The sequence below is a fragment of the Sphaerodactylus townsendi genome, linkage group LG15 (assembly GCF_021028975.2).
Source record: "Sphaerodactylus townsendi isolate TG3544 linkage group LG15, MPM_Stown_v2.3, whole genome shotgun sequence".
Classification (NCBI taxonomy): Eukaryota; Metazoa; Chordata; class Lepidosauria; order Squamata; family Sphaerodactylidae; genus Sphaerodactylus; species Sphaerodactylus townsendi.
This window is the reverse complement of record NC_059439.1, coordinates 4,280,454-4,308,075: the sequence shown is the minus strand read 5'-3', so window position 1 is coordinate 4,308,075 and position 27,622 is coordinate 4,280,454. Positions and strand designations below refer to the sequence as shown.

At 48.7% G+C, this 27,622-nt stretch overlaps 1 protein-coding gene across 4 annotated transcripts in view; it reads right to left on the bottom strand.

Annotated features, from left to right (window-relative positions):
• TLK2 (tousled like kinase 2) overlaps positions 1–7,016 on the bottom strand; it is a 48,897-nt gene extending 41,881 nt beyond the window's left edge. The window contains exons 1-2 of one of the 4 annotated variants that reach the window (XM_048517423.1): positions 6,589–7,016; positions 1,912–1,997 (exon numbers count right to left, since the gene is read on the bottom strand). In XM_048517423.1, the coding sequence (XP_048373380.1) occupies positions 1,912–1,992 (81 nt within the window). In that variant the 5' untranslated portion in view covers positions 1,993–1,997; positions 6,589–7,016. Of the gene's footprint in view, positions 1–1,911; positions 1,998–5,809; positions 5,826–6,303; positions 6,514–6,588 lie in introns of those variants that run through there. The other 3 variants (XM_048517425.1, XM_048517424.1, XM_048517426.1) reach the window with 3 other exon arrangements.
• Between the last annotated feature and the right edge of the window lie 20,606 nt (positions 7,017–27,622).

Sequence of the window (27,622 nt, the reverse complement as noted above, 5' to 3'; positions counted from 1 at the left end):
GTCTTGTAGCAAATTCAGAGAAAGCAGAAACAAGGACAAATGTGACTGCTTAATTTTTGGCCACAGAGAGCCCAAGCATATTTTTCAGCATCTGGGAGTCAGAGAACTTGCCACACTTCAACAGAGTTGTCTACATAATTTGAGAACTCCTGGAAAACAGGAGAAGTCCCAATGGACTGGAGGAGGAATAATGTTACCCCCATCTTAAAAAAGGAGGAACAGCAGAATCCTAATAATTTATTACATAATTTATTACATTACATTTATACTCTGCCTTTTTCTGGACGACTCAAGGCAGCTTGAGTCAGCCTCACATCAATACCTGGGAAGATTCTGGAGCAGATCATTAAAAAGACAGTCTGACAGCACTTAGAAGGGAATACTGTAATCACAAAAAGCAAGCATGGGTTTTGGAAAAACAAGTCATGCCAGACTAATCTTATCTCTATTTTTGACAGTGACAAGCTTGGTAGATGAAGGGAATGCTGTGGACATGGAATACCTTGATTTTAGTAAAGCTTTTGACAAGGTGCCCCTTGCAAGTAAGCTGGTGAAATTTGGACTAGACAATGCTAATATTAGATGGATTTGTATTTGTTTGACTGACCGAACTCAAAGGGTGCTTATCAATGGCTCATCTGGAGAGAAGTGACTAGTGAGGTGCCACAGGGTTCTGTCCTAAACTCAGTGCTATTCAATATTTTTATTAATTACTTAGATGATGGAATAGAGAGCATGCTAATCAAATTTGCAGATGACACCAAATTAGGAGGGGTAGCTAACACCCCAGACGACAGAGTCAGAATTCCAAATGACCTGGACAGATTAGAGAGCTGTGCAAAAACAAAATGAATTTCAATTGAGATAAATGTAAGATACTACACTTAGGCAGAAAAAATGAAATGCACAGATGTAGGATGGGTGACAGCTGGCTTGACAACAGTACATGTGAAAGGGATCTGGGAGTCTTAGTAGACCACAAACTAAACATGAGTCAGCAGTGTGGTGCGGCGGCGGCCAAGAAAGCCAATGCAATTTTGGCTTGTATCAATAAGACTATAGTGTCAAGATCAAGGGATGTAGTTGTAACTATCTATTCTGCATTGGTTAGACCTCACCTGGAATACTGTGTACAGTTCTGGGCTCCACAAGAAGGCTACTGACACGCCGGAACGGGTCCCCAGGAGGGCAACCAAAATGGTAAAAGATCTGGAATTTATGCCCTACGAGGAGAGACTTCGGGAGCTGGGTGTGTTTAGTTTGGTGAAAAGAAGGTTAAGAAGTGACATGATAGCCATGTTTAGATATTTTAAGGGATGCCATGTTGGTGAGGGAGCAAGCTTGTTTTCTACCGCTCCAGAGACTACAACCAGGAGTAATGGGTTCAAGGTGAAGGAGAAGAGGTTCCACCTAAACATCAGGAAAAACTTCCTGACAGTAAGGACTGCTCGAACGTGGAACTTCTCCACTACCTTGGATTGTGGAGGAGTTTCCTTCTTTGGAGGTGTCTAAAGAGAGGCTCGATGGCCATCTGTCAGGAGTGCTTTGATTGTGTGTTCCTGCATTGCAGGGGGTAGGACTTGATTGCTCTTGGGGTCTCTTCCAACTCTATGATTCGATGACAACCCACTTGCGCCAGCTCCCAGTTACCAAAAATCATGATATCGGCATGAAACAACCATGGCTAATTTTGGAGATCCTGAGATTATTTTTACACGACTTCCAGTTTTTGAATGTTGAGGTTAAAGACATTTTGTTCTGGTGATTTTTCTCATCTACAGTAAAAATTAAGACTTTAAAAAAGAAGCATCAAGGTTGATACCTGGAAGACCAACAGCCAACCCAAATACCCACCTGTGCATGAATTTTTTTAAAAAGAAGAATTCATAACACAGCTTAAGTTATACTGACCTTTGCCACGCCTGCTCCAGTGAACCTGGCCTCAAGCAGTTCCTGCCGTCGAGGGTCCAGGCTATGCAATTCTTCCATCATATCTACTAAAAACGTGCATAATACAAACAGTCAGCATTACTAAAAGCAAGAATTAAACAAGCACAAATCTAAAGTTGTGTTAACACCACTGACAGATCACATGTAAAAAGAGCTGTAGAACCATAACTATGTCAAATTAGGCAGTGTCTATTCATTTTACACCCTGCCCCCACCCCCACTCTGAACTCATCAAAGCCACATTCATATTTTTCCAGTGACAACTACTGGTCAGTTGAGCTCTACCTGATGCCCCAAACAAGCACTATTTGTTCATTATTTGCACTGACAAATCTAATTTAATTATCTCTGTCCATCTAGACTAACTGCAGCAACATTGAGTCTTTGTGGTTAGCCTCCATCTCTTTCAACCCAACAAAGGAGTGTGTGGGCCATAACAGATTATCTGCTTTGAATGCAGAACGACCCACATTCAGTTCCTGGAATCTTCTCTGCAAAGGTTCAGGCAGTAGGTGATATAAAACACCTGAACAGTGGAGACCTTTGAAAGTTGCTGCCAGTCACAGTAGACCTCAGTAGACTAATGGTCTGACTCTGTATGAGACTGATTCATTTGTTGGGGAATGCAGGTGTGTTTAAGGTCTGCAGGACACCATCTAACACAACAGAGAAACCACCAATAACAGAGAAACAAAGTAACAGGAAAGTGCAGACCAGAGCAGTGTAGCTACTGGTAGTGTATCCCATCAAAAACTACTGTGCTGGGAAGAGAAAGGCAAATGCCAACCAATTGAGAGGCTCCTACATTGCTTGGAGTTAAATGCACCTGGTTTTATTAAACAGTAAAAGATAACTTCAGCATGAGGAGAAACGGTATGTTCCTTTTTAAAAGACAATTCTGACCGACACATATTTTCTATCCCGAAAATGTTGGTGCCCCCCCATAGCTTCTTGCAAGAAACAAGGAAATAAGGATCCTGCATTTACAAACCTTTCTCCCTCCACGCATCTCTAAAGGACGGAAACAGCTTGCTCAGAAACCCCAACTACTTTAATTATTCCTCTACTTTCATCATTCATTAGTGTTGACAAGTCAGGTGTCATCCATCCTATATCTGTGCAAGTGACCTGAATCCCAGGTCTCCCACAAGCTATATCCTGAAGATTCTAAATCTAGGATCCCCAACCACTCTTGCCTGACCTCACTATTGGTTGAACGAGGCCCCACTTCCAATTTCACACTACTCAGAAAACCTTGCATCATTCTGCTCGTCACCTAGTTTGAGACACCCAAACTTCTGCAGTCACAACTGTACAGTCGGAAGGACAGGTCATGGCTTTTATCAATCACGACACTGTTATATAAGGGCCCCATGGGAAAAGTGGTAAACTGCAGTCAAAACTCTCCTCACAACCTCAGTTCAATTCCAACAAGTTGGTTTCAGGTAGCTGGCCCAAGGGTAACTCAGCCTTCCATCCTTCTGACGTCTGTAAAATAAGTACCAAACTTGCTAGGGGTACAGTATGGACAACTGGGAAAGGCAATGGAAAATCACCCTGTAAACAAAGTCTGCCTAGTAAATGTCATGATGTGGCATCACAACCTGGTGCTTGCAAAGGGACTACCTTTACCTTTATGCCCTTACATTACTAGTGGTAAAGTCTGGTAAAAAACAATGAGGCTACCATGGAAAACACTGACAACCCTCATTATTTTGCTCAGCTATCTATTCTGAGGAGCTGCATTTTATAGCGCACATGTCACTGTTATCAATTGATTTCATATGATATAAGAGATGGACCATACATGGATGGATCTGCATCCGTGACTACCTTGGCTGTTTTTCCTGTATGCACAAAAGGGCAATTTCCAGAGATATCTTCTCAAGTCAGTCTTTTAATAGAAGGCATCCCAGAATGACCCGTTCCTTAGGAAGTACACAATTTCAACATTCACAAACAGGCTACTGAAAACAGGTTCCCATCTGTGTTACCAGTTACATTACCATTTAGTGATGCAATTAGTTACAGTTACCAATATTTGATAGGATCATAAACTGTCCTTATGTGCTAAGAGGAAAAACAGACATACACACAAGGTTTAGACATTTGAACTAATCCATTGTTAACCTTCCCTCTGCAGTACAACTTTCTAATATTCAATGTATTAGAAATCAAACATGGGAAGCATATGCAATAAATGCACTATGTTTCAAAAAGCCTATAATCAAAATGAGCAATTGTGGGGCTGGTTAAACATTTCAAGCAGTCTTCTATTTTCCAAATCTCAGATGAAAAGAAATATGTAGGTATTCAGGGACAGTAAGCATTCTTCCATCACCACTTCATCCAACAATTTTTACATGCTACATTTTTAGTCAATTCCCTCAAATGCCACAAAGCTAAGATGCAATATAAACGAATAAAAAACAATAACAAAGTGAGACATTTCTTCTCTTTCTCCAACAAAGAATCCAAATGGCACCAAACAGACAATCAGAGACTCTCAAAATCCTACTACACCTAATGAATGGTTTCCACTAGTCCCTCAAACATACAATTTAACTGTAGAACAGCAAAACACATCTAGTCCAATGATTCACATCTTCTCCAAAACATTGTTTCTGAAAGTATCTGTTCTACTTTAATTCCTCTCCCACTAAAAGATAAAAGTACTGAATTGCTTTGCATAGAAGCACATGCTTCCAAGGAATGTTCCTGAAAGGCAACAAATGCCCTTTAAAAGATGGAGAAAAACAAAACCTCTGACATCACAACAATTGTTCTGTTCCTGTCCGTTATGTCCCTACGAGACCTGTTGTATATCAGTCATGTATTTAAAGTCCACTACATCCAGATGCATTCCCTGAAGAGCAAGGGTTTAGGCTTTCTTTAAAAATACACCCTGCACACAGCACTAACATGGCCACCTCTATGGTTTGCTGGTCCACCTCATGATTATGACTGTAACATTACAAACTTAACAGAACTTTGCTTGGAACTTAATGCCACTGTTAAGTGATGGGACTCACAGATATGTGCTATAAGGGTCACGATATCTATTAAGAGAGAAAAATTATTCTGAGAATATTTACACACACATACTTAAACTTCCCAGTAAGGTTGTTGAACTCAATAAACAATGGAAGCTAGAATGGAAGTTAACACTCAAACTATGATGTGGAATAAAGGAAAACTCCTGAATTAAGAACAAATTCACACAAAAATGGGCACACCACCTAACTACCAGACCCTGAACATCTTGTCTGGCATCTGAGAAAAGTTTGTATGTTTGAAAGAGACTTCAAATATCTCATACCTCCAAGGCACACTGAATTCCTTGATGATTTGAGAAACTAACGCTGAGACTGGGGTATGTCTCAGGGGAGTTAAACGCACAGAGCACAATTTAATTCACTGCTTTTTAATGGGATTAAGCAGGACACATAAACAGATTGTCTCCCCGCTACCACAACTGGGTTAAAATTCCACAGGTGGTTTCTTCTTCTCTAACAACACCTCCCCAAAACCTATGCAACTGTTTTGACACTAAAAAGCACCTTCCCACAGTACTCGCAAATCATTCCTCTTACTAAACACCCCCCCCCCCTCACAACCACTAACTCTTGCTTCCCAAAAGACCCTTCCGCATCCTAGGGAAATGTCAGAATGAAAATGAGACCATGTGCTGGGATCAACCCCACCTCACCACCAGAGTTTTCTAGAGTCAAAAGAATCTCAGTCTTAATAATCCCCACCCCACCCCGCCCCCCCACAAAAAATGCTTTGGGGAAGAAATATGCAATAGCACCTAGCATGAATCCTTTAGATTTTCCCTTCCTGAACAAAATTTACATACCCTACCCAAGTTCCATACCAAGGGAAAGGGGTTGGCGTTCTCCCCTGAACCCCTCCCCACAAAACATCCCTCCAGAATCCCTGACACGCCCAAGCCTCAGATCCCATATGGCCCCTTTGACTCCAAAGCTCCCCACCACAATAGCATCAGCATGCCACCCCCTGTCCCACCAGAGGCAGTTACCATAGAAACCTGGTTGTAACACCCCCCCCCCCATCTTCCAGGCCTTCAGGCGCGAGGGTGGCAGTGGCTCTTCCAACCCCCTTCCCACTTGCACCCTCACGCGACCCCCAACCCCTCTCACACCTTCCCAGTTCCTCACCCCAGGCCTGTCCGAGGCCTACCCGCGAAGAGAGCCGCCAGCCTGGTCGCCACAGGCGCCCCCCACCCCTGCGACAATAACCTCCCCCCGGACAGAACCCCTGCCCCCCTCCCATAAACCGAGGAACGGAACCCCCCTACCCAGGCGGGTGTGGGTCTCCCTACAATGTTACCATGGCAACCCAGGCCCCTCTGCCGAGGCCTACCGAGGGGGGGTCCGGCTCCCCGACCCGAGAGGTTCCCATAGCGACGGGGTGGGGTGTGAACCCCACCCCCGCTGAGGCCTACAGGTTTAAAAAGCACCCCCTTAAATTGGGGTGGAGATAAAGCAGGCCCTGACGCCGACCGACCCCCGAGGCCCAGGAGGCCAGGCCGCGGCCTTGAAGGGCGGCGGAAAGAAGGGGCGAGCCTCCGGGCCTCCCGCCCCGCGGCGTGGACAGCGCGGGGCTGGCTCTCACCTGGCGTGGCCGGCGGGCTCCGCTCCGACGCGGGGGAAGGAAGACGGGGGGGGGGGTGCGGCTGAGGGGAAGACGGGGGGGGGGGGGGGTAGAGGGGAGACCGCAGAAGCGGCGTCCGGCTCTGGTGTCGGAGACGCGCCTCCTCCTCCTCGAGCAGGGAGTGTAGGCCGTAAAATCCCCGGCCTCGCGTAGCAGCCGCGCCCGCCGAGGGTGGCCTAGTCTTCGGGCGGCTCCCCCAAGGGATGGAACACTGATGGGGGGTGTTCAAAGGGGGGGGTGCCCAAAAGCAACTCGGGGGGTCGCCAGGTGCAGTCAATGGGGGCGGGGCACCCCCTTTACTTTTCGCGCCCCCTCTTCTCTCTCTCCCTCCCCCGACCGGGCGACCCCCTCTCCCCCGCCCCCCTCTTCGCAGGGCTTTTTTTTTTTCAAGCCCCCGGATCGATTGGTGCAAAGTAAAAAAAAAACAGACACTTGTGAAAGCGCGGATTGTCTCGCGAGGTTTGCACGGGTGGGAGGGGGAACGGGGGGTGGCGAGAGGGAGGGGAGAGGTCAGCCCGAGGAGGGGCTAGAGGAGGGGGTGGGGCGAGGAGGGGGGCGTGGATTTGCATGGTGGGATCCACGTGGAGAGGGGGTTGGCGCGCCTCAGTGGGCAGATCATGAACGAGGGTGGGGGGGCGGACCTTTAGGATTTCCTGGGGTCGCCAAAGGGGGGGGGGTCTTGCGTGCATCCAGAGGCGGGCAGGAGGTTTGCAAGAGCCCCAGAGGTGGGCGGGGGTATAAAACGAGGGGCTCGCTACCTGGGAAAGGGCATCATCAGCGCGGCTGGCGCAGGGTGGGGTGAAAGACCGGGGGGGGGGGGCTTCAAGTGTGCGTGGGGGTCTGCCGGGTTCTTACTTAAAAACATCAGAAAGAGCCTGCTGGATCAGAGCAGAGTCCATCTACTCCAGCACTCTGCTACTCGCAGTGGCCCCACCAGGTGCCTTTGGGAGCTCACATGCAGGATGTGAAGGGGGAGGGGAGCTTTTGCTTGGAGGTGGTAGGCGGGCGGGGGCCTGCCAAGTTCATTCCACCACCACCACCACCACCCCCCGCCCGTGGTGGGATTCAAACAATTTAACAACTGGTTGTTTACAAGCACCATTTTAACAACCGGTTCTACCGAAGTGCGAACCTGCTGAATCCCACTACTGCCCCCACCCCCTAATATTTGTCAGTCAAAGATACAAAATTCAGTTTAATTCAAAGGACATCGGCTTCATTCACACATCAGTGTATTGTGAAAAGCGGTTTTGTGTCTAATTGCATGGAGGGGGGCTTTTTCGGTGCTCAGAGGGATAGTAACTTGGTGGTGGAAAGGGCTATCACCTCTGGGCTGATGTGTGGCGACCCCTGTAGGTTACAGTTGCCAACCTCCAGGTAGTGGCTAGCATTCTGTTGGAATTACAACTGATCTCCATACAACAGGTGTGTTCCTCTGGAGGAAATGGCAGGTTTGGAGGGTGGTTTTGTGGCATTACCCTCTGCTGAGGAGGTCCCTCAACAGATTGTAGCTTCTCCAGGCTCTACCCCCAAAACTCCAGGAATTTTCACAGCCAGAGCTGGCAACCTGACCTGTAGGGTTTTCAAAACAAGAGACAATCAGAAATGGTTTGCCATTGCCTGCCTTCCTTGGTGGTCTCCCATCCAAATTCCAGCAAAAGCCAACCAAGACCCATCAGATCTGGCCATCCAGGTCAGGGAACAGACAGAGGTGGTTTGCCATTGCCTGCCTCTGTGTTATGAGCCTAGTATTCCTTGGTGGTTGCCCATCCAGAGCAGGGCAATTTGGTGGGAGGAGGCAATATTGACAAAGTTAATGGGGCATCCAGCTGACTCAGGGAGTTGCATCAATGGGGGTTGCCATATGCCATCCCAGAGGTGATTGCCCTTTCCACCACCAAGTTCCCTTGAGCACTGAAAAAGCCCCCACCCTGTCAATGAAATTAGATACAAAACTGCTTTTCACAATACACTTTTCACAATACACTGATGCAGATTTCCTTTGAATTAAACCGAGTTCCCCTCCAAGAAGTATTGGTCTGACAAAATCAGCAAAGGGCTTCTTTCAGTGCAGGATAGGAGAAAAGAAGAAAATTCAAGAGCTTGATCAAGGGGAAAGTTATAAGAAAACTTTTTGGGGTGGGGAAAACTGGTTATAAAGGAAGTCATAGTTCTGAGAGGCAGGGCCCAGGGAATTTTTAAAAAAAGGGGCTTGAAAGGAAGATTCATCTGCATTGCTAATGAAACAAAGCTTTGGGTATGAATGCATTCATGCCCTGAAGTAAAACAGGATGTGGGGCAGACATAAGGGGGTGGGGTAGGGACCAGTGCACTGGGCGGGCGCTGGTGGGTCACATGGGGGTGAGAAATCAACTTAGGCCCCTTCCCCTTCCCAGCCAGGCCCACTGCCAGGTAAGTGGGGTGGGGGGGGCTGAGTATGGGGGGCAGCATGGGAGGGGCCAAGACCTCCCCACCACCCAAAAAGGCCAGCCAGGTCCACAGGTGCCATCCCTCCCCCCACCCCCCTTTCCATTTCCCTAGCCATCCTTTGCCACCTTCCCCCACCCCTTGCCACCCTCCCCCATCCCTTGCCACCCTCCCCCATCCCTAGCCACCTCCCCCACCCCCTTGCCACCCCTTACCATCCTCCCTCCACCCCTAGCCACCTTCCCCAGCCCCTAGCCACCCCTTCCCATCTCCCCCACCCCTACCCATGCCTTGCTACTTTCTCCAATCCCTACCCAACCCTTGCCTCCCTCCCGCCACCCCTAGTTCAGCTTGCATTTATCTGAGAGGTGGTGACTTCTGAGAGGTGGTGACTTCTGAGAGGTGGTGACTTCTGAGAGGTGGCAAAAATCATGAGGATCCACAAGGATCCATTTTCCTTCGCAAATTATGTCGGCTTCCCACAGAACTTCAAAGGGAGAGGGATGTCTGATGTGCATTCAGGAGTACCTTACAGACCAGCAAGAGTTTCTGGGTGTAAGCTTTCAGCAATCAAAGCTCCCTTCGTCAGATATCAAAGTTTATACCCCGAAACTCTTGTTAGTCTCTGGGGTTCTTCTGGACTCAAATCTAACTGTTCCACTCCAGCCCAACATGACTATCCTCTGAACTATCTTCCAAGGGGTGTAAAGCTCAGTTTTGTTCTACCTGACAGTCCACCCCCCACCCCCACCCCCACCCCGGCACCATCCTTTCTTTCTTTGTATCTAGCCGTGCTGCATGGTGTAGTGATTAAGAGCAGGTGGACTCTCATCTGAAGAACTGGATTTGAATCCCCACTCCTCCACAACATGAGTGGCAGACTCTTATCTGGTGGACTGGATTTCCCCCCCTTCTCTTCCACATGAAGCCTACTGGGCGACCTTGGGCTAGTCACGATTCTCTCAGAACTCTCAGCCATACCTATCTCACAAGGCGTCTGTTGTGGGATGAGAAAGGGAAAGGAGTTTGTAAGCCACTGTGAGTCTCCTTACAGGAGAGAAAGGAGGGTATTAATCCAAACTCTTTTTCTTCTCCTCCTTCAAGGATCAATGTTAAAAATTCAGGAGCTGACCCTTTTCATAGGTGCTTTCGGGATTCAGTAGCTACAGTATTTAAAGTCTAGGAAGTCGCTGTAAGCGCAGATTAGGAAAAAGGGAACAGCTTCAGAAAAAAGTGATAGTTTTATATAGTGTCATGTTTCCTGTTTGCACAGAAGTTGTCCCACCTGGTTCAGTTCACCTTGCACTGTAAGAAGAGCCCTTCTGTGTCAGACCAGTGGTCTGTCTAGTCCAGCATCCTGTTTCGCATAGCTGCTAACCAGTTGTCTTGGGGGACAATGATACAGAAGTCAAGGCACGCCTCCCCCCTTGACTTGAGTGATATTCAGTGGTTGATTGCCTCTGGATGTGGAGGCTCTCTTCAACCATTTTGGCTGGTAGCCGGTGATGAAACTCTAATCCCATTATAAAGCCATCTGTGCTGAGGACCATCACTACCTCCATTGGCAGTGAATTTCACAATTAATTACTTTTTAAGTGAAGTACTTCTTTCTGTCCATTTTTGAATCTGCTGCCCATCAACTTTATTGGGGGCTCCCAAGTTCTATTATTATAAAAGAAGGTGATAAAATTGTTTTTGCTTCTCTAGTCCCTGCATAGTCTTCTCAACTGTTATGTCCAGCTTAATCTTAGTATATTTTTATTCCATCCTTCTAGAGAGCTCAAGGGGAGTGCATATCAATCTCCCTGTAAGGATCTCAGTCGTTCTTGTTTCCCTTACAGCCAAACCTGGCCTTGACGGAGATTCTTTTGGGCGTCCGGCCAGGACCTGTACCAACCTTGTGAGAATGCTTATCTCGCTTTCGCATAGTAGAATTCCGTTCTCATGAGAACGGAGCCGGGGGGATGGGTTAGTCAGCATTATAACCTGTTGTTTGAGCGGGGTTGCTCATTCCTGCCATGTCGTGTGTGTGTGTGCTTTCCAGGATGTCTGAATAAACGGACTTATAATTAAAAAGCCTTTTTATTTCTGCTCTTTGGAATTCCTTACATTATGGCAGGAATCTAACTCATTTTTTCTCTTGAATGTGTTTGGATCTCTGGTGTCCTAACATGCAGAGATTGAGTACTCTTGACCATGTGGAAGGCACGATAGCCCCCATAGAGGGTTTCGAGCCTTCCCTTCCAAGCTCCTCGAGGATCCGGGGGGATGATCGATTTAAGCTGGTGACTCTCTCCCGACCTCGGTCCAGTTGAGTCTGCCTCTCTTCCCCTTGGGACGATCGGCGTGGTTCAGATGCGTTGTGGAGATGCATGAGAGTTTTGGAAGCTATCTATGGATCGAGCGCCTGTTGACCGGTTCCGATTTCCACACCCGACAACGTGTGGATTATAAACCCCCCAGATGCAGCCAGTCCCTGAGGAGTTCGGATTAACTACCATTCATGCTGACACCCAAGAATCCCATTGAAAGGTTCCTGGACAAATGTCGCCGATGATATTCCCAAAGATCAGCAATGGCATAGCACTTGCGGGCTTGCGTCCCAAAGTTACAGCGGAAGCAGGGGCGATGGCGAGAGGTTGGATGAATGATGATAATGTCGAGGAAGAAGGGTTCCACACCACCTCGAGCAGTTCCAAACCGAGGCCCGAGCGGCCGAATGGGTGAAAATCCGTGTATGGCGCAGTCGGAGGCATGGAGGAAAAAAAAAACCATCGGAGGAGGAACTGGATGCGATCCCGAATCGATTACCTATGCCCTCGAAGAAAGAATTGGGACGATCACGGTGGCCATGCTAGCGGGGCGTAAACTTGCCTGGGGCCGCGAGCACGAACTGTGTGGAAGAGGAGCGCCAAAGTCTGCAAGCAGGACCCGTGAAAGAGCAAGCGCAAGAGGAAATCCAAATGGAGTTGGACCGTGAAAGAGAAGCGTTAGCGTCAACGAAGGTATCCAACAGAGAATCCTGACGATTCATGACAAAGTACTAAGATCAGTCCAAACTGGATTTACAGCGCCAGCGCGAAAAGCATCAAAAGCCATCCAAACCCAGAATGAACTGACTTTTGTAGCCATTTCCAGCGAGGGCAGAAAGAGCCAAATTGTAGCGGATCGAGAGAGGGCAGCTTTGCATGCGCACCAAGATGCCTTAACACGCCAAGAGAGGGAATTGGCTGAGCGGGGAGCAAACTCTCACGACGGCTTAGCGTGAGGCGTTGGTTAAGAGCCCCAGTTGAGGTGCCTAGCACCTTCACCCCCGCACCCGGCGGCCCTCCCCCCTGCTGGAGGCGCCTCGTGGCCCGGTTCCAGCTTTTCAACTTAGGGCACCTCCTCAACCCCTGCTCCTCCAAGCGCCCCTACCTATCCAGTACAACAACCAGAGTTACATGCAGCAACTTTAACCCCAACCGCTTACCTAGAGCGATTGAAGAGGGTTCTACAGACCCCCCATCAGCTTCGTTTGATGGCACGCATCTAAACTTCCTTACTTTATCACCTGCAACTTCGATGCCCATATGCAAGAATTTCATACTTGATCTATATATGCGTTCTGAGCAGCGAAAAATACGAGACATTGGGTTACGGTGTTGGATGGGGTAGCCGCTGAGTACGGTTTGTTACTCTTTATGAATTGCAGGGGGACGATACCCGCACGGTAGCGAGGCTTCCTCCAAGCGTTAAGCGCATTCGGTTCCAAGATCCCAATGCTGAAAGCGATGCCATCCGTACAGTGAAAAACCATCCAACAGAGGCAACGCTCGCTTTGCTGATTTTTGCCCCGTGAATTCAGCGCAGCGGCTTCAGTAAACTTTCCACCCGGACTGGCCCGAGCGCGTGAGAATCGCGATGATATTTTTTAGAAGCTTTATGGATATTAAGCCGTGAAACAGTGATCCTTATTCGGTTATCCATAAGCGGCTTAGCGGATTGGATCGAGCTTTCGGCTCGACAGGTTGCTACCCGTCTTGCCTATGCCCGGCGCTGGAGGCCGCCCGCGCCCGAAACCAGCCAACTGCAACGCCGGCCGCCGGCCTAGAAAACCAAGCCGGTATGTAGCGGCCGAACCACGTCAGAACGCCGATGCGCCGTTTGGGATTGTGCCTTTACTGCGAGGAGGTCCTGGCCACCTGGCTGCCAACTGCCCGAAGAAGCAGAAGCCTCCCCTCCCGGGGGCCCGCACTCCTTCTGCCAAGCCTCCACGCAAATCAGCCTGCCAACTCAAGGATGGAGTCCAAAGCTACTTTTGATGAAAGGATGTCGAAGAGGAAGAAACTGCGCTTAGTCTTTCAGCGGCACCCGTGGATCTTAATCCTTCCCCTGATCCGGTGAGTGAAGGCAGCGCTCCCATTATTATTTTGACTTCCTTAGCCAACCCCTAGTAAACATACCGCGTATTTTGGCCTCTGCACTTGTGGACTCAGATTTTGCTCCCCACTGTCTTATGAGGGCCGCAAAATTGTGGCCGAGGAACTTCGGTTTAGACCGAGTTCCCTTAGTGAAAACCCATTCGCTCACCCAAATGGATGGTAGCCCACTGGGTGGTGAGGTTCCGGCCCGGTTCAAAACCCAACCGGTACTTCTCTGTTTACGATCATTGGGGAAAGGTGGTTTCATTCTTGCTCCAGTTGCAAAGCACTCCATTGTATTAGGTATGCCATGAGCTACTTTTACACGAACCAACCTGCGTTTGGAAGGAGCGAATCGCTCAATTCTCAGATCCCCCCTCGCGGAGATCCACGATGGATGGGGGGGAAGATCCATCGGTAGGGGAGGGGGAAGCAACGATCGCTACAGCTTTCAATGTACTGTCGGCTCCCCTTGCTGTAGAAATCCCAAAGGCGTATCAAGACCTATCCAGAGTTTTCCAAGAACAGGAGTGCGATCAACTTCCCCCCCATAGAGATACCGATTGCAAGATCCTGCTACAACCCGGAGCCCAATTACCTAAGGGTAGGATCTATCGCATGAGTCCCACCGAGGAAAAGGAGCTCCGCGCCTTCTTAGATAAAAATTTAGCCCGCGGATTCATACGGCGAGCCACAAAACACACCCATGCTGCCCCTGTTTTATTCGTGAAGAAAAAAGACGGTTCATTAAGACTTTGTACTGATTATCGTGGACTAAATGCTGTTTCCATCTCCAACAAATATCCTTTGCCCTTAATAAAGGACCTCTTGGATGCCCTAGGCAAAGGCCGGATTTTTACCAAATTGGATTTGCGGGAAGCTTATTATCGTGTCCGCATCGTGGAGGGGTACGAACATTTAACAGCATTTAATACCAAATTCGGGCAATATGAATATTTAATAATGCCCTTCGGATTAGCTGGGGCCCCAGGGGCCTTCATGGCCCTCATAAACGAAGTATTACATGATTTGTTGTACAAGGGGGTAGTCGTATATTTGGATGATGTTTTAATTTACTCACAGACCCTGGAAGAGCATGAGGCTTTAGTCCGGGAAGTTTTACAACGTTTACTTGATAACTCCCTCTTTGCCAAGTTGTCAAAGTGCTGTTTCCACCAATCCTCCATAGACTACCTGGGCTATCGAATATCCTCTGACGGTCTAGAAATGGACCCGGCTAAAGTGGCCGCAGTGGTTGACTGGCCTGCCCCTACCAATAGAAGGGAATTGCAATCTTTCTTAGGCTTTGCTAACTTCTATCGTGACTTCATTCCTCATTTTGCCAAACTTGCCTTACCGCTCACTGATCTTTTACGCACTAAAGGAAAGGACGCCCAAGCGGCCAAGCCCGGAGCCCCCCTCCCCTGGTCGCAGGAATGCCAATTAGCGTTCCAGCAGCTGAAAACAGCTTTCACAACTGAACCAATTCTGACACATCCCGACCCTGAGCTTCCTTTCATCGTTCACGTGGATGCTTCGGACAAGGCGCTGGGCGCTGCCCTCTTGCAGAAAAATAAAGACAATAAATTGGTACCGTGTGCTTATTTATCCAAGAAATTTTCTGGTCCCGAACTAAACTGGACTGTCGGAGATAAGGAAACCGCTGCCATCAAACTTGCGTTGAGCACTTGACGCCATTGGTTGGAAGGAGCCAAGCACCCCTTTCAAGTCTGGTCGGATCATAAAAATTTGGCTGCGCTTTCCACACCCCTCAAAATGTCCGCTAAACAATTACGTTGGGCTGATTTTTTCTCGCGCTTTTCCTTTACGGTCCATTTTTTCCCTGGTAAAAGCAATAAGCTGGCTGATGCGTTGTCCCGCCTCCCCGGGGAGGGGGGAGACGCATCCCTACGGGATATTCCACGCACCGTTCTCTCCCCTCCCAGCTGGGATTGGCTGTCACCCGCTCACAATCCTCTATGTCTCCCCCCCCTCACCCATCCCAGCCATCGCCTCCCCCTTCCTCCAGGAATTTAAGGAGGCGGGATTACGCGAGCTACCAACAGAGGAAAAAGATGCACAGCTACGCTGGGAGGATGGTGTCTGGAAAAGCGGGGGGTGTTGGTACGTTCCTCCTCCCCTTCGAAAGCAGGTTCTTCAAGCATGCCATGATGCTCGTCAGGCTGGGCACTTCGGGTTTGTGAAAACCCTTCATCTAGCCCGCCGCCAGTTTTGGTGGCGCTCTATGCGCAAGGACGTTGAGTCTTACATTAAAGGGTGTTCCATATGTGCGGAGGCCAAGTCAATACCGGGGAAGCCTCATGGATTACTGAAACCTCTCCCCATTGCCTCCCGACCCTGGCAGGTTATTTCAATGGATTTTATCACTGACTTGCCGGACAGTCACGGGAACACTGTTTTGTGGGTGGTGGTGGATCTCTTTTCCAAACAAGCGCATTTCATTCCTTGCACCACCATACCTTCAGCTCCCAAACTAGCCCGGTTGTTCATTCAACACATCTACCACCTGCATTCCTCTCCTGAGAAGGTGGTATCGGATCGTGGCCCCCAATTCATTTCTCGATTTTGGAAGGCTTTCCTGGAGTTATTGGGAACCACACCAGCAGTCGCCGCCCCCTACCACGTTCAAAGTGACGGGCAAAGTGAACGGACGAACAGAACACTAGAGCAATATTTACGTTGTTATACAAACTACCATCAGGACAACTGGTGTGAATTGCTTCCCTTCGCAGAGTATGCTTACAATAATGCAATTCATAGCAGTACGCAGAAAACCCCATTTGAAGTAGTCTCTGGTCGATCCTTCCCGCCGTTGCCCCAGCTGCCGGCGGAGGTATTGCAGCCACCAGAATTCAATCAATGGATTTTGTCACTAGCTGAAGGCTGGAAAACAGTTCAGTCTACCTTAAAACAGGCTCAAGAAGCCCAAAAGTTTCAGGCAGATAAACACCGCTCAGAATTTCCCTTACGTGTTGGGGCTTGGGTTTATTTGTCCACTAAAAACCTTCCAGACGTGCACAAATATTCAAAACTTGGCAAGAAATTTGTGGGTCCCTTTTGGATTACAAAAGTGATCAATGATGTTACTGCTCGCTTAGATCTGCCTAATTCACTAAGTAACATTCATCCCGTCTTTCATTCCAGCTTGCTCAAGGAGGCTCCCGCTTCAGATGCCTGGCACGACCCTCCGGAGACACCCCTGCCAGTTATAATTGATGGACACAAGCATTATGAAATAGATGCTATCCTGGACTCTCGCTTCTTTCGCAAACGTCTACAATATCTAGTGTCATGGGTTGGCTATTCTTTTTCCATAATCAATGGGTGTATAAAGAGAATATCGACGCCCACTCTTTAATTGCTGCATTTCACCAAGCTTTTCCGGACAAACCGGGGGAGGGGGAAGAGGGGGAGATTTCTTTTAGGAGAGGCAGAGTGTAAGGATCTCAGTCGTTCTTGTTTCCCTTACAGCCAAACCTGGCCTTGACGGAGATTCTTTTGGCCGGGCGTCCGGCCAGGACCTGTACCAACCTTGTGAGAATGCTTATCTCGCTTTCGCATAGTAGAATTCCGTTCTCATGAGAACGGAGCCGGGGGGATGAGTTAGTCAGCATTATAACCTGTTGTTTGAGCGGGGTTGCTCATTCCTGCCATGTCGTGTGTGTGTGCTTTCCAGGATGTCTGAATAAACGGACTTATAATTAAAAAGCCTTTTTATTTCTGCTCTTTGGAATTCCTTACACTCCCCGTCTCTCGGGGGGGGGGGGATGGCGCCCAGGGCAAAATGGTGTCCAGGCCCCCTCATGCAGCGCCCCCCACCCCCACTTTCCTGAGTTCAGCTAATTGCAAAGAGCTTCTGGCTGAAAAAGCAGCCTGGTGGGAACTACATTTCCCAGGAGACCTTGCGAGCCCCAACTCCTGCAGACGACTGAACTCAGGTAAGTGGGGGGGGGGGTGAGTGGGAACTACACTTTCCTGGAGGCCAGCCAACGGGCTTGGTCTGGGTGGCGTGCGCACATCATGCCAAGACCTAGCCACTTCCAGGAGCAGGAGGAACGTAGCTGGGCTTGGTGCATTCCCACGGGTGTCCCCAGATGTCCTTGTGGCAGCTACGCCACTGCCTTCTCTACTTTATCATCAATTATATAGGGTAGACTAGGCTGAAAGTGACTTACCCACAGTCACCTGGCCAAGTTAGTGACAGAATGAGAATTTGAACTGGGTCTACCTAGCCTGACATGCTAACAAAAAGCCCCTGTTGCGTTAGCCTTTGTTATAGGAAGCATGCTTCATCCTCTTAAATAAGCATGTTTAAGATTGTGAGCGTCATTACAGCATTTTTAATTCCAAAGGGTGTTTCGGGTGGCTCCCCTGTAATCTGCAAAGAATGCAAACTCTGTTGGTCATCTCATCCATTTTCACAGTAGATCCCCCATGTCTTGTTTTCAAACATAGTCACCCAGTATCACAGAAATGTGCTTCCTCATATATTTTAAACTGACCACCAATGCATCATGTATATGTTTTCTGAGAAGTCGCAGTGAGTCTAAATGTTCACAGGACTGTTATCCTGAAGCCTTTTCTCAGTTTCCGGTGATTAAGGGTATAGTCTCACACATGTTTATCTAGGAGTAAGTCCCCTTGAACTCACTGCAATACTTCCATGTAAATATGTCTACTTGTTTGCTGCATAAGAGGCTTGTGCCATTCCATGACTGACAAGTCCGCTAGTCAGGACACAATAGCTCATTGCTGTCTTTTTCATTTTCTGTTCAAGACCCTTTGAATGTTATCCCTCAACAGACAAGGAAGTGAGTTTCAAACAGGGAACAGACAGAGGTGGCTTGCCATTGCCCTCGAACTCCGTGATTTTGACCACTTCACAAGTTCACTCTGCCGCTGATTCGAAGACCCCTTCCTGGAGGAGAAGGCGGGAGCTAGGCTGCAACACCTCCATCAGGGATCCTGATTGGTAGCCAACTGTGGGGCCGAATTCCGCCAACTGGCTAGCTACCTGCGGAATTGGCCCAAGCGCATCTTCATCCACATGTTCAAAGATGGCTGGATCCGGAGGTCCTTCAGTGGACCCTCATGTCTGGGGATCCGGACACTCTGATAGGATGGCGATGTCTGGCTGGAGATGCAGAGGCCTGTCTGAAGGAGGTCCAACAAGCCGATCAGCGCCGTGGGACGAGTACCCCTCCAACCCAACCCAAGGAGTGCCGGCACCGGAGCCCGAGAGTGCCAGGGAAACAGGGTGACCGTCTATGCCCGCCGCTGCCACCTCAGGCTTTGCCTGCACTGTGGAGAAGCGGGGCACCTAATCCCCGAGTGCCCTGAGAAACGTGCCCAGAGAGCTCTGGCAGCCGCCAGGGCACCAACTGTGGGCCCGAAGAGCAAAGAGACGAATCTTCCCCAGTCTTCCCCAAAAGCCGCTGTGGCACTCTAGGAGGCACCTTCCACTGACAAGGAGAGCGCCCCGGACACCTCAGATACCAAGGAAAGAAGTGAGCCGTCAGGAAACAATTACGACCTGGCCTGAAGCGTGCCAATGGCCAGATTGACCCACAAGGTGCCAATCGTCGGGTGACTGAAACTTCTAAAGAACCTAAAACCTAAACTTCTAAGAACCTAAAAAAGGGGTTTCATCCTTTGATCTTGGGAGATGGTAAATGTCGACCTTCTTTGATCTTGGAGATGGTGATTGTCGACCTCTTTTGATCTTGGAGCTGGTGATTGTCGACCTCCTTTGATCTTGGAGATGATGAATATCTACCTACTTTATTCTTGGAGATCTTGAACCTGAAGCCTCAGATCATTGCCAGAGTTTACTGGCTCTGTGTCAGTGACACATATTTGCCATTAAAAAATTTGTAGAGGTTATATGCAGTGGTGGGATCCAAAAATTTTAGTAACAGGTTCCCATGATGGTGGGATTCAAACTGTGGTGTAGTGCCAATGGTGCTGGGCGGGGCACAACGGGGGCATGGCCGGGCATTCCAAGGGTGGGGCATTCCTGGGCAGGGCTGTGGCAAGGACACAGCTGCTGCGCTGGTCCTTGGGCAGGAAACAAATGCACGCAGGCGCAGGCTGCCACGCACGCCGGTGCACCTCCTGCTAGACTGCTTCAAGTTCTGTGCACTACTGCTGAGAGGAGGGGCATAACTAAGGCAAAAATCACGCGGGCAAACAAAATCACCAATTAGTAACCCCCTCTCGGCACACACAAATAATTAGTAACCTACTCTCGGGAACCTGTGAGAACCTGCTGGATCCCACCTCTGGTTATATGTATATCCTTATTGTTCCGTTAATATATATTTTATTTAGCTTGTCCATGACCATAATAAATGACTGATTGAAACCGAATGTCTTCTCTAGCTTGGACTTAACGGAAGAACAGAACAAAGCCAGATCAGACACTGAACACTGGCTGTGATTGTGTCCAGCATCAGGTGACTAGCTATAGCAGGAGCCAAGAGATGTGGTCAGTGGAGCCAAAGACAGCTAGGCCACTTTCCAAGGAGTTTAGGCCACCATACACGGAGCTCCTTTCCCTGTTTTGCCTTTGCAATAACCCTGTGAGGTAAACAGAGAGAGGGGAAAAAATGGGCTCACGGATTAAATCTCTCCCCCCTTCCCCACTGCAGGAGAAGGACGTCTATTCTCTTAAGGAACCACAAGGTGTCAGCCAAAGAGCAGACGCTGGAAGAATCAGGCATCTCCACAATTGCTTGAAACTTCAGCGGTTGCCTTGAGAGAAATCCTGCTAGGGGAAGGCAACATCCCCACCTCCCTACTTCTGTTCCTCCTCCCCATTATGCTCATGCAGGTCAGTAACCCTGAAGGAACAGTGATGAGGTCACATCAAGAGTTTGTAGTTGTAGGGGAGTGTGAAGAAAGTATAAATTTTGCCTTTAAGCTCACTGGAGATAACTCACCAGCAGGACATACCATTTTGCTTTTTGACGTGGCCTGGCTAGATCATAAACAACGAGACCTTTTGCCCCTTAGAAAAGCTATAAAACTGTGTTTATGATTCCACAGAGGAAATTAGATTTTCCAGGACCACATTTTAAAACCCAACCTGTCAGACCAGGAAGATGGATCTGACACCCCAAAGGGGACAAAGGTCATATAACTTCGTTCACAGAGTCAGGTCATTCTGATTCAGCCTTCAGGCGAGAAGGGGACTTTAAGAACATAAGAACAAGCCAGCTGGATCAGACCAGAGTCCATCTAGTCCAGCTCTCTGCTACTCGCAGTGGCCCACCAGGTGCCTTTGGGAGCTCACATGCAGGATGTGAAAGCAATGGCCTTCTGCTGCTGCTGCTCCCAAGCACCTGGACTGTAAAGGCATTTGCAATCTCAGATCAAAGAGGATCAAGATTGGTAGCCATAAATCGACTTCTCCTCCATAAATCTGTCCAAGCCCCTTGTGGCGAAACGGGCTTGCTTTTGGCTGGCAGGCCCTATTTCGCACTCTGCACACCCCCAGGAGTTACCGACTTTTCCTGGGGAGGGCTAACTTTCTCTTTGGGTATGCTGCCACCACCTGATCATTTGAGGACTGCCTGCTGGGAAGATCAGATTTCCCAGCTTCTTCCAAATCGTACTTCAGGGCCCTGCCTAGTTTCCCCCCTTTGGTTCCCTCTCCTGTGTTCCAAAGGGTAGACTGGAGATATTGGAAGAAAGTTGCCTCAGCCTTCCTCTACCTCCTGTTTAAATAGCGGTCCAAGACAGTAGGGCATAAGTGGTACAGAGAACTTTCTCCACAGCTAAGGTTTTAAAAGTATTTATTAAAAGAAAATGATTACCATATGTTTTGTGCTAACACACCAGATTTTAGTAAGGGTTACAAAAAATAAAAGGAGATAAAACGCAGAAATCCCTTCTTTTCCTATCACCAATACACATACCCTGGCTAAAGATGGTAGAAAGCAGGGTAGGTCCTTAGAGCTTTAAAAAATGCTGCCATTGGCAGTTATACATTACCTGGTTGAGCACATGGTCTTGTGCACGGATGCTGCTCCTTCCCAGTTCAGGCAAGAGCCTTGCTCCCTCCAGAGAGACCTGACAAGAGACCTCGGCCCCTCTCTTCCCCTCAATTTATCAGATCCCAGATCCACCCCTCCTTGACCAGGTCAGGCTGGGTCAAGATATCATTTCCTAGGTCAGGTAGCATTTCCTGATGTATCTCTGATTTCTTAGTCCTCCAAATCTCTGCGTACCTGGTTGGAGAAGGAGAGGATGAAAGAAAAAGGAAACAGAAGGGGGGGGAAGGACATTCACATCTCCCTCCTAAGATTCACGGAGGAGCACCCTTTACAGAAGGGCTTCTGCAGCAAATCCAAACAACGCCATTTGGCAGCCAGATACATTAGGATACATACAGACATTCGGCTTCATGAGTCCATGTCCTCCTGACAGGAACTACACCACATTGTTACTGGCCCAGCAATGTGTTCAATCTTCATGTTGAATTCCTGAATCCCTCCATGACCACCCTGCAGCTTAGTGTTTGAGTTCTTCTGGTCTGCAGCCATTGGAGGGATGAATGGTCTGTCAAGAGGGTACCTCTTGCCCCCACAAGTAAGGTTGCAGTTTGTCCAGTGCCCATACAATTGCCAAACATCTCTTCTTTTGCACTGAAGACAAGTTTTCTCCTGAGGGATCAGTTTCCTAAACATCCTCAAACCCAGTAACACTGACAGGTTTCTTCCTTTGTCTATTACCGCACACTTGCAGGCCACACCAGCAACTCCCACTGAACAGGTTCAGGAGAAGTGGCCAAACATCCACTAAGGTGTCATCTGGTTCCTCGCCTCCTCCCTCTCTCCTAGTCACATTCCACCACCATCCTCCTCTCAAGATATGGCTTCAGCATATTAACATGTACAACCTTGGTCTTTTTCCCAGACCTTTTCCAATGCCACTGCATGGGCAACACATCATCCAGCCTATCCACAATCACATGCAGTCCTTCCCTATGCATGTCAGCTTCTTCAGCTTGTCTGATGTAAGAGGCAGAAAACCATCACTTTGTCCCCTAACTCAAAAAAAAAAAGTAATGACCTTGCTGTCTTATCATACCAACTGCTCTGTGTGGCTTGGGCCTGGCTAGGTTCTCCTGAACAACACTCATCATATCTTTTGCCGCTTCCTTCTGAATGACAGAACATAATCAACCACTGGACTCTCTTTGCCTTAGGAATCTTCTCCTCCCACCTTCTTTTTACCAGATCTAGCGGCCTCTGACCTTTCTCCCAAACATGAGTTCAAAGGAGAAACCAGTAGACTTCCTTGTGGAACCTCCCTGTAGGCAAACAACAACAACTGTGGTAACTTCTCATCCCAGTCCTGGGTGAGAATCAACATATGTCCCTTGTGCATCCCTTTCAGGGTCCTATTGAATCTCTCTGTGAGTCCATTCGACTGGGGGGTGGTAAGTTGTAGTCTTAAGATGTTTCACCCCACAACACTTCCACAGACATTCCATCAACTCCTCGACAGGAAATTATTGTGCCCTGTCTGTCAAGATCTCTGTAGGAAAACCTAACTGACAAAAAAAGACCTGTCCAGAGCTCACACTGGGCACCGCGATGCCAGTGGTACTCCACCTCAGGGTACCCTAGTTGCATGGTCCACCAAAGTTAGAATGAACCTCTCCTCTCTGGGTAGGTTTTGGGAAAGCCCACCATGTCAATGCCTACCTCTCCTTGGAATGCCTCTCCCATGATAGGGAGGCTGTAACGTGCTCTCTTTGCCTTGCACTCCACTCTTGCCCACTCTCTGACAGATTGGACAGGAGCTAATATGCCCTCACATCCTGTGCTAACTTAGGCCAGTAGAAGTTCAACAGAAGCCTCTGTCTAGTCTTGTTGGGATACCTATGCCTGCATGGGATGTCATGTGCCAACCCATAAGTCTCCTCCTATACTTCCTGGCACTACTAGCTGCCTGATGGCATCCCTGTTACCTGTCTGCCCTGTGGCAACCAAAGCCCCCCCTGCTTCCAGACAACTTGCTCGTAGACAGGGCCTCAGAGTACTTCCACCTCTTTGATCTATAGCCACTCTCATGAAGTTGTTCCAGACTAGGATCACACTGAACCTCTCTTTTCAGAAACCCTGGTGCACCCAAACATTCGGGCTATCTGCTCCTCTGAGCCAAAGCCAGCCTCAGCTCTAGTTCTGTCTCCCTCAAACCCCAAGCTTCCTGTTGCACCTGGGGGAGCTGCCCTCTACCTGTTACCTCTGTCTGCTCACCACCAGAGCAAGACAGATACTCTTCCTTGCCAGAAAGATCCACAGCTCCTCCAGCTGTGTCGGGGAGAACTGCCCCTCTCACTGCTTTTGTGACACCCCCACCTCAGTTTCTGAGATGGGTTTGCCCTCCCTTCCTGGGTTATCTGGGCCCCCTTCCCCTGTAGCACCTGGGGTCCCAACCTCCCCTAGCAGGTGGAGTCCTGGTCTCCCTCAGAGACTTTTCCCCACCCACTCAGGGTCTACAAGTGGGTTACCACATTTACTGGGTACTGCCTCCCAGAAGGTCCCGCCAATCAACACAGGGTAGCTGGTCCTTCATAACCCCCCATTTCCTGCGGAGGCTCACCAACCTCTCTCTCCATTCCACAGGCATCCGTGCTACAGGAACAGCTCTGGGGCTCCCACCAATCCCCTGGATTTGAAATGATGTGTTGGGCAGAATATCAGACTCTGACACCAGATCAGCTCTCGCACTAGGCAACAGAGGAACCTGTGTCAGCATATCCCAGAACCAGCTGGTCCCTCAGCCGCATTGGCTCCACATAGTCACCCCAGGCTTCTGCAGGCTCCATTGTGGTAAAGAGCACTCATGGTTCACCTCACACACCCGCCCTTTACCTTGGGCTGGTTGGTGCTTTTGGAGGCGGTTTGGAGGTCTTTATTTGCAACTGTGGGCACACCCGGCCTCAGAAAATGGTCGGTGCCTCACAGATAAAAGCATTTCCTAACCTGAGGCCGGTTCCACTAGTCAATCTGGGGCTTTCTTAATCCCTCTGCCGAGCAGCAGCCCTTCCTGCTTTGGTTGAGACTCTGCCTTCCCACCCTCTGAACCTCCTTTTCCCTTCCCTTTCCCAACTGGGAAGTCCTCCAGTCCAACCTCCCTCCCTCTGTTCAGCACCAACTCATCCGGCACTTCTGAGGCCTCAGTAGCATTTTGGGGGCCTCTTTGTCCCACACAGACATTTCAGCTCCTGGGGAGTTTGGAATAGAGCTGGTCTAGCACCAGTAACTGGAATAATGATTCAAAGTCCCCTGCTTCTTGGCTTCTTCCCACCCATCTCTCCCCATCTCACTCATTTTCACCACACACTCAGAATACGTTTTGCATTGCTGGGGAGATAAGACCTGAAATTGCTTTCGAAAGTGGTCGGCCCCAGTTTGAACCTTTTAAGCACAGTAGCTTTGAAATCTTTTAAAAGTTACTTCCCCATCCCATTTGGCATGCTATGATAGATGGCAGCCAGCTCCCCCCAGTAAGAATGCTACAGAGGTAGACATGTACTGGGCCCTGCACTCCCCACTGCATAGCTGCTCTTTTCAAAAATTTGTAAGATATATGGAGGGGTCCTCCTCCCTGTATTGTGCAAAAGTCTTTGGGGGTACATTTATTTTCCGTTGCTTTCTTCCTGCAGACTTAACATCCGAGGTCATGCTTCCTCTGTTCCTGCTGCATCTTCTCCTTTCTCTCCAGCATCTTTCCTCCCACTCTCTCCTAAGTGGCTTCTCTGTCTTCCTGTCTTTGCACCTTCTTGCTGCTCCTCCTGGATTCTCAGCCTCTGAGTTCTATTCTTTTCTGCCTGCAGCCTCAACTTTTCCAGTTCTAACTCCTGGATCCTGACTGCATCACTGGCTGGGGCTTGTTTTAAGTAGTGAGAGCTGAAGCTGCCCCTGCTGCCATCAACTTCATTTAGCAGGAGAGCCTTCATCTCATCTACAGACTTGTTCTCACAGGATATATTCTGCTTCTGGCATTCCTCCCGAAGCTGCTACTGGCCACACCTCTCTACATGCCCTTTCTAGCCCATCCTAGCTTGCAAACTGTTCTGACCCTACCCAGAAGCTGACCTTAAAAAAGCCAAAACTCCGCTGCTCTCTCTGTGTGTGCTTGCCCAATCTCCAAATTCCCCGTTTGTTTTAACCACCAGTTCTCTGTTTGTTCTCCTTATTCCACCGCTGCCACCAAATTGTGGCTTAAACGTGGCTTGCTTTTGGCTGGCAGGCCCTATTTCTCAAGCATTCTGCACACCCCCAGGAGTTACCGACTTTCTCCTGGGAGGGCTAACTTTCTTTGGGTATGCTGCCATCACCTGATCATTTGAGGACTGACTGCTGGGGACGATCAGGATTTCCCAGCTCTTTTCCAGAACTGCACGAGGCCTTCCCTGCCTGCCTCCTTGGTTCTCTCTCCTGGGTTCCACAGGGTAGACTGGAGATCCTGGAGGAAAAGCTGCTCAGCCTTCCTCTACCTCCTGTTTAAATAGCGTGTCCAAGACAGTAGGGCATAAGTGGTACAGAGAACTTTCCTCCACATCCAAGGTTTTAAAAGTATTTATTAAAAAGAAAATGATTACCATATGTTTTAGCACACACCAGATTTAGCAAGGGTTTACAAAATAAAGGAGATAAAACGCAACCTTCTTTTTTTCCTATCACTAATACATACCCTGGCTAAAGATGGTAGGAAAGCAGGGCAGGTCCTTAGAGCTTAAAATGTTGCCATTGGCAAAGAGCCACATTACTTGGCTGAGCACATGGTCCAGAAAAATGGATGTCATTCCCAGTTCAGGCAAGAGCTCTGCTCCCCTCCAGAGAGACCTGAGCAAAAGAGACCTCGCCCCTCTCTTCCCCTCAATTTATCAGATCCCAGACCCCACCCTCCTTTGACCAGGTCAGGCTGGGTCAAGATATCATTTCCCCCTAGGTCAGGTAGCATTTCCTGATGTATCTCTGGGATTTCTTAGTCCTCCAAATCTCTGGTACCTGGTTGGAGAAGGAGAGGATGAAAGAAAAAGGAAACAGAAGGGGGGGGGGGAAGGAGCCATTTCTCCACACCCCTTTTAAAGCTATCCAGGTTAGTGGCCATCACCACCTCCTGTGGCAGCATATTCCAAACACCAATCACACGTTGCGTGAAGAAGTGTTTCCTTTTATTAGTCCTACTTCTTCCCCCCAGCATTTTCAATGAATGCCCCCTGGTTCTAGTATTGTGAGAAAGAGAGAAAAATGTCTCTCTGTCAACATTTTCTACCCCATGCATAATTTTATAGACTTCAATCATATCCCCCCTCAGACGTCTCCTCTCCAAACTAAAGGGTTCCAAATGCTGCAGCCTCTCCTTATAGGGAAGGTGCTCCAGTCCCTCAATCATCCTCGTTGCCCTTCTCTGCACTTTTTCTATCTCCTCAATATCCTTTTTGAGATGCGGCGACCAGAACTGGACACAGTACTCCAAGTGTGGTCGCACCACTGCTTTATGTAAGGGCATGACAATCTTTGCAGTTTTATTCTCAATTCCTTTCCTAATGATCCCCAGCATAGAGTTTGCCTTTTTCACAGCTGCCATGCATTGAGTTGACATTCCCATGGAACTATCAACTAAGACGCCCAAATCCCTTTCCTGGTCTGTGACTGATAGCACTGACCCTTTGTAGCTTGTATATGAAGTTTGGATTTTTTTTGCCCCTATGTGCATCCACTTTGCATTTTGCTACATTGAACTGTGCATTTGCCATTTCTTAGCCCACTTCACCTAATTTATCAAGGTCCGCTTGGAGCTCTTTGCAATCCTTTGTGGTTCTCACCACCCTACATAATTTGGTATCATCTGCAAACTTGGCCACCACGCTACCCACCCCTACTTCCAGGTCATTTATGAATAGGTTAAAGAGCACTGGTCCCAAAACGGATCCCTGGGGGACACCACTCCCTACATCTCTCCATTGTGAGAACTTCCCATTTACACCCACTCTTTGCTTCCCTGTTTCTTAACCATAGTTTTTTTTTAATCCATAGGAGGACTTCCCCTCTTATTCCTTGATTGCTGAGTTTTCTCAATAGTCTCTGGTGAGGAACTTTGTCAAAGCCTTTTGGAAATCC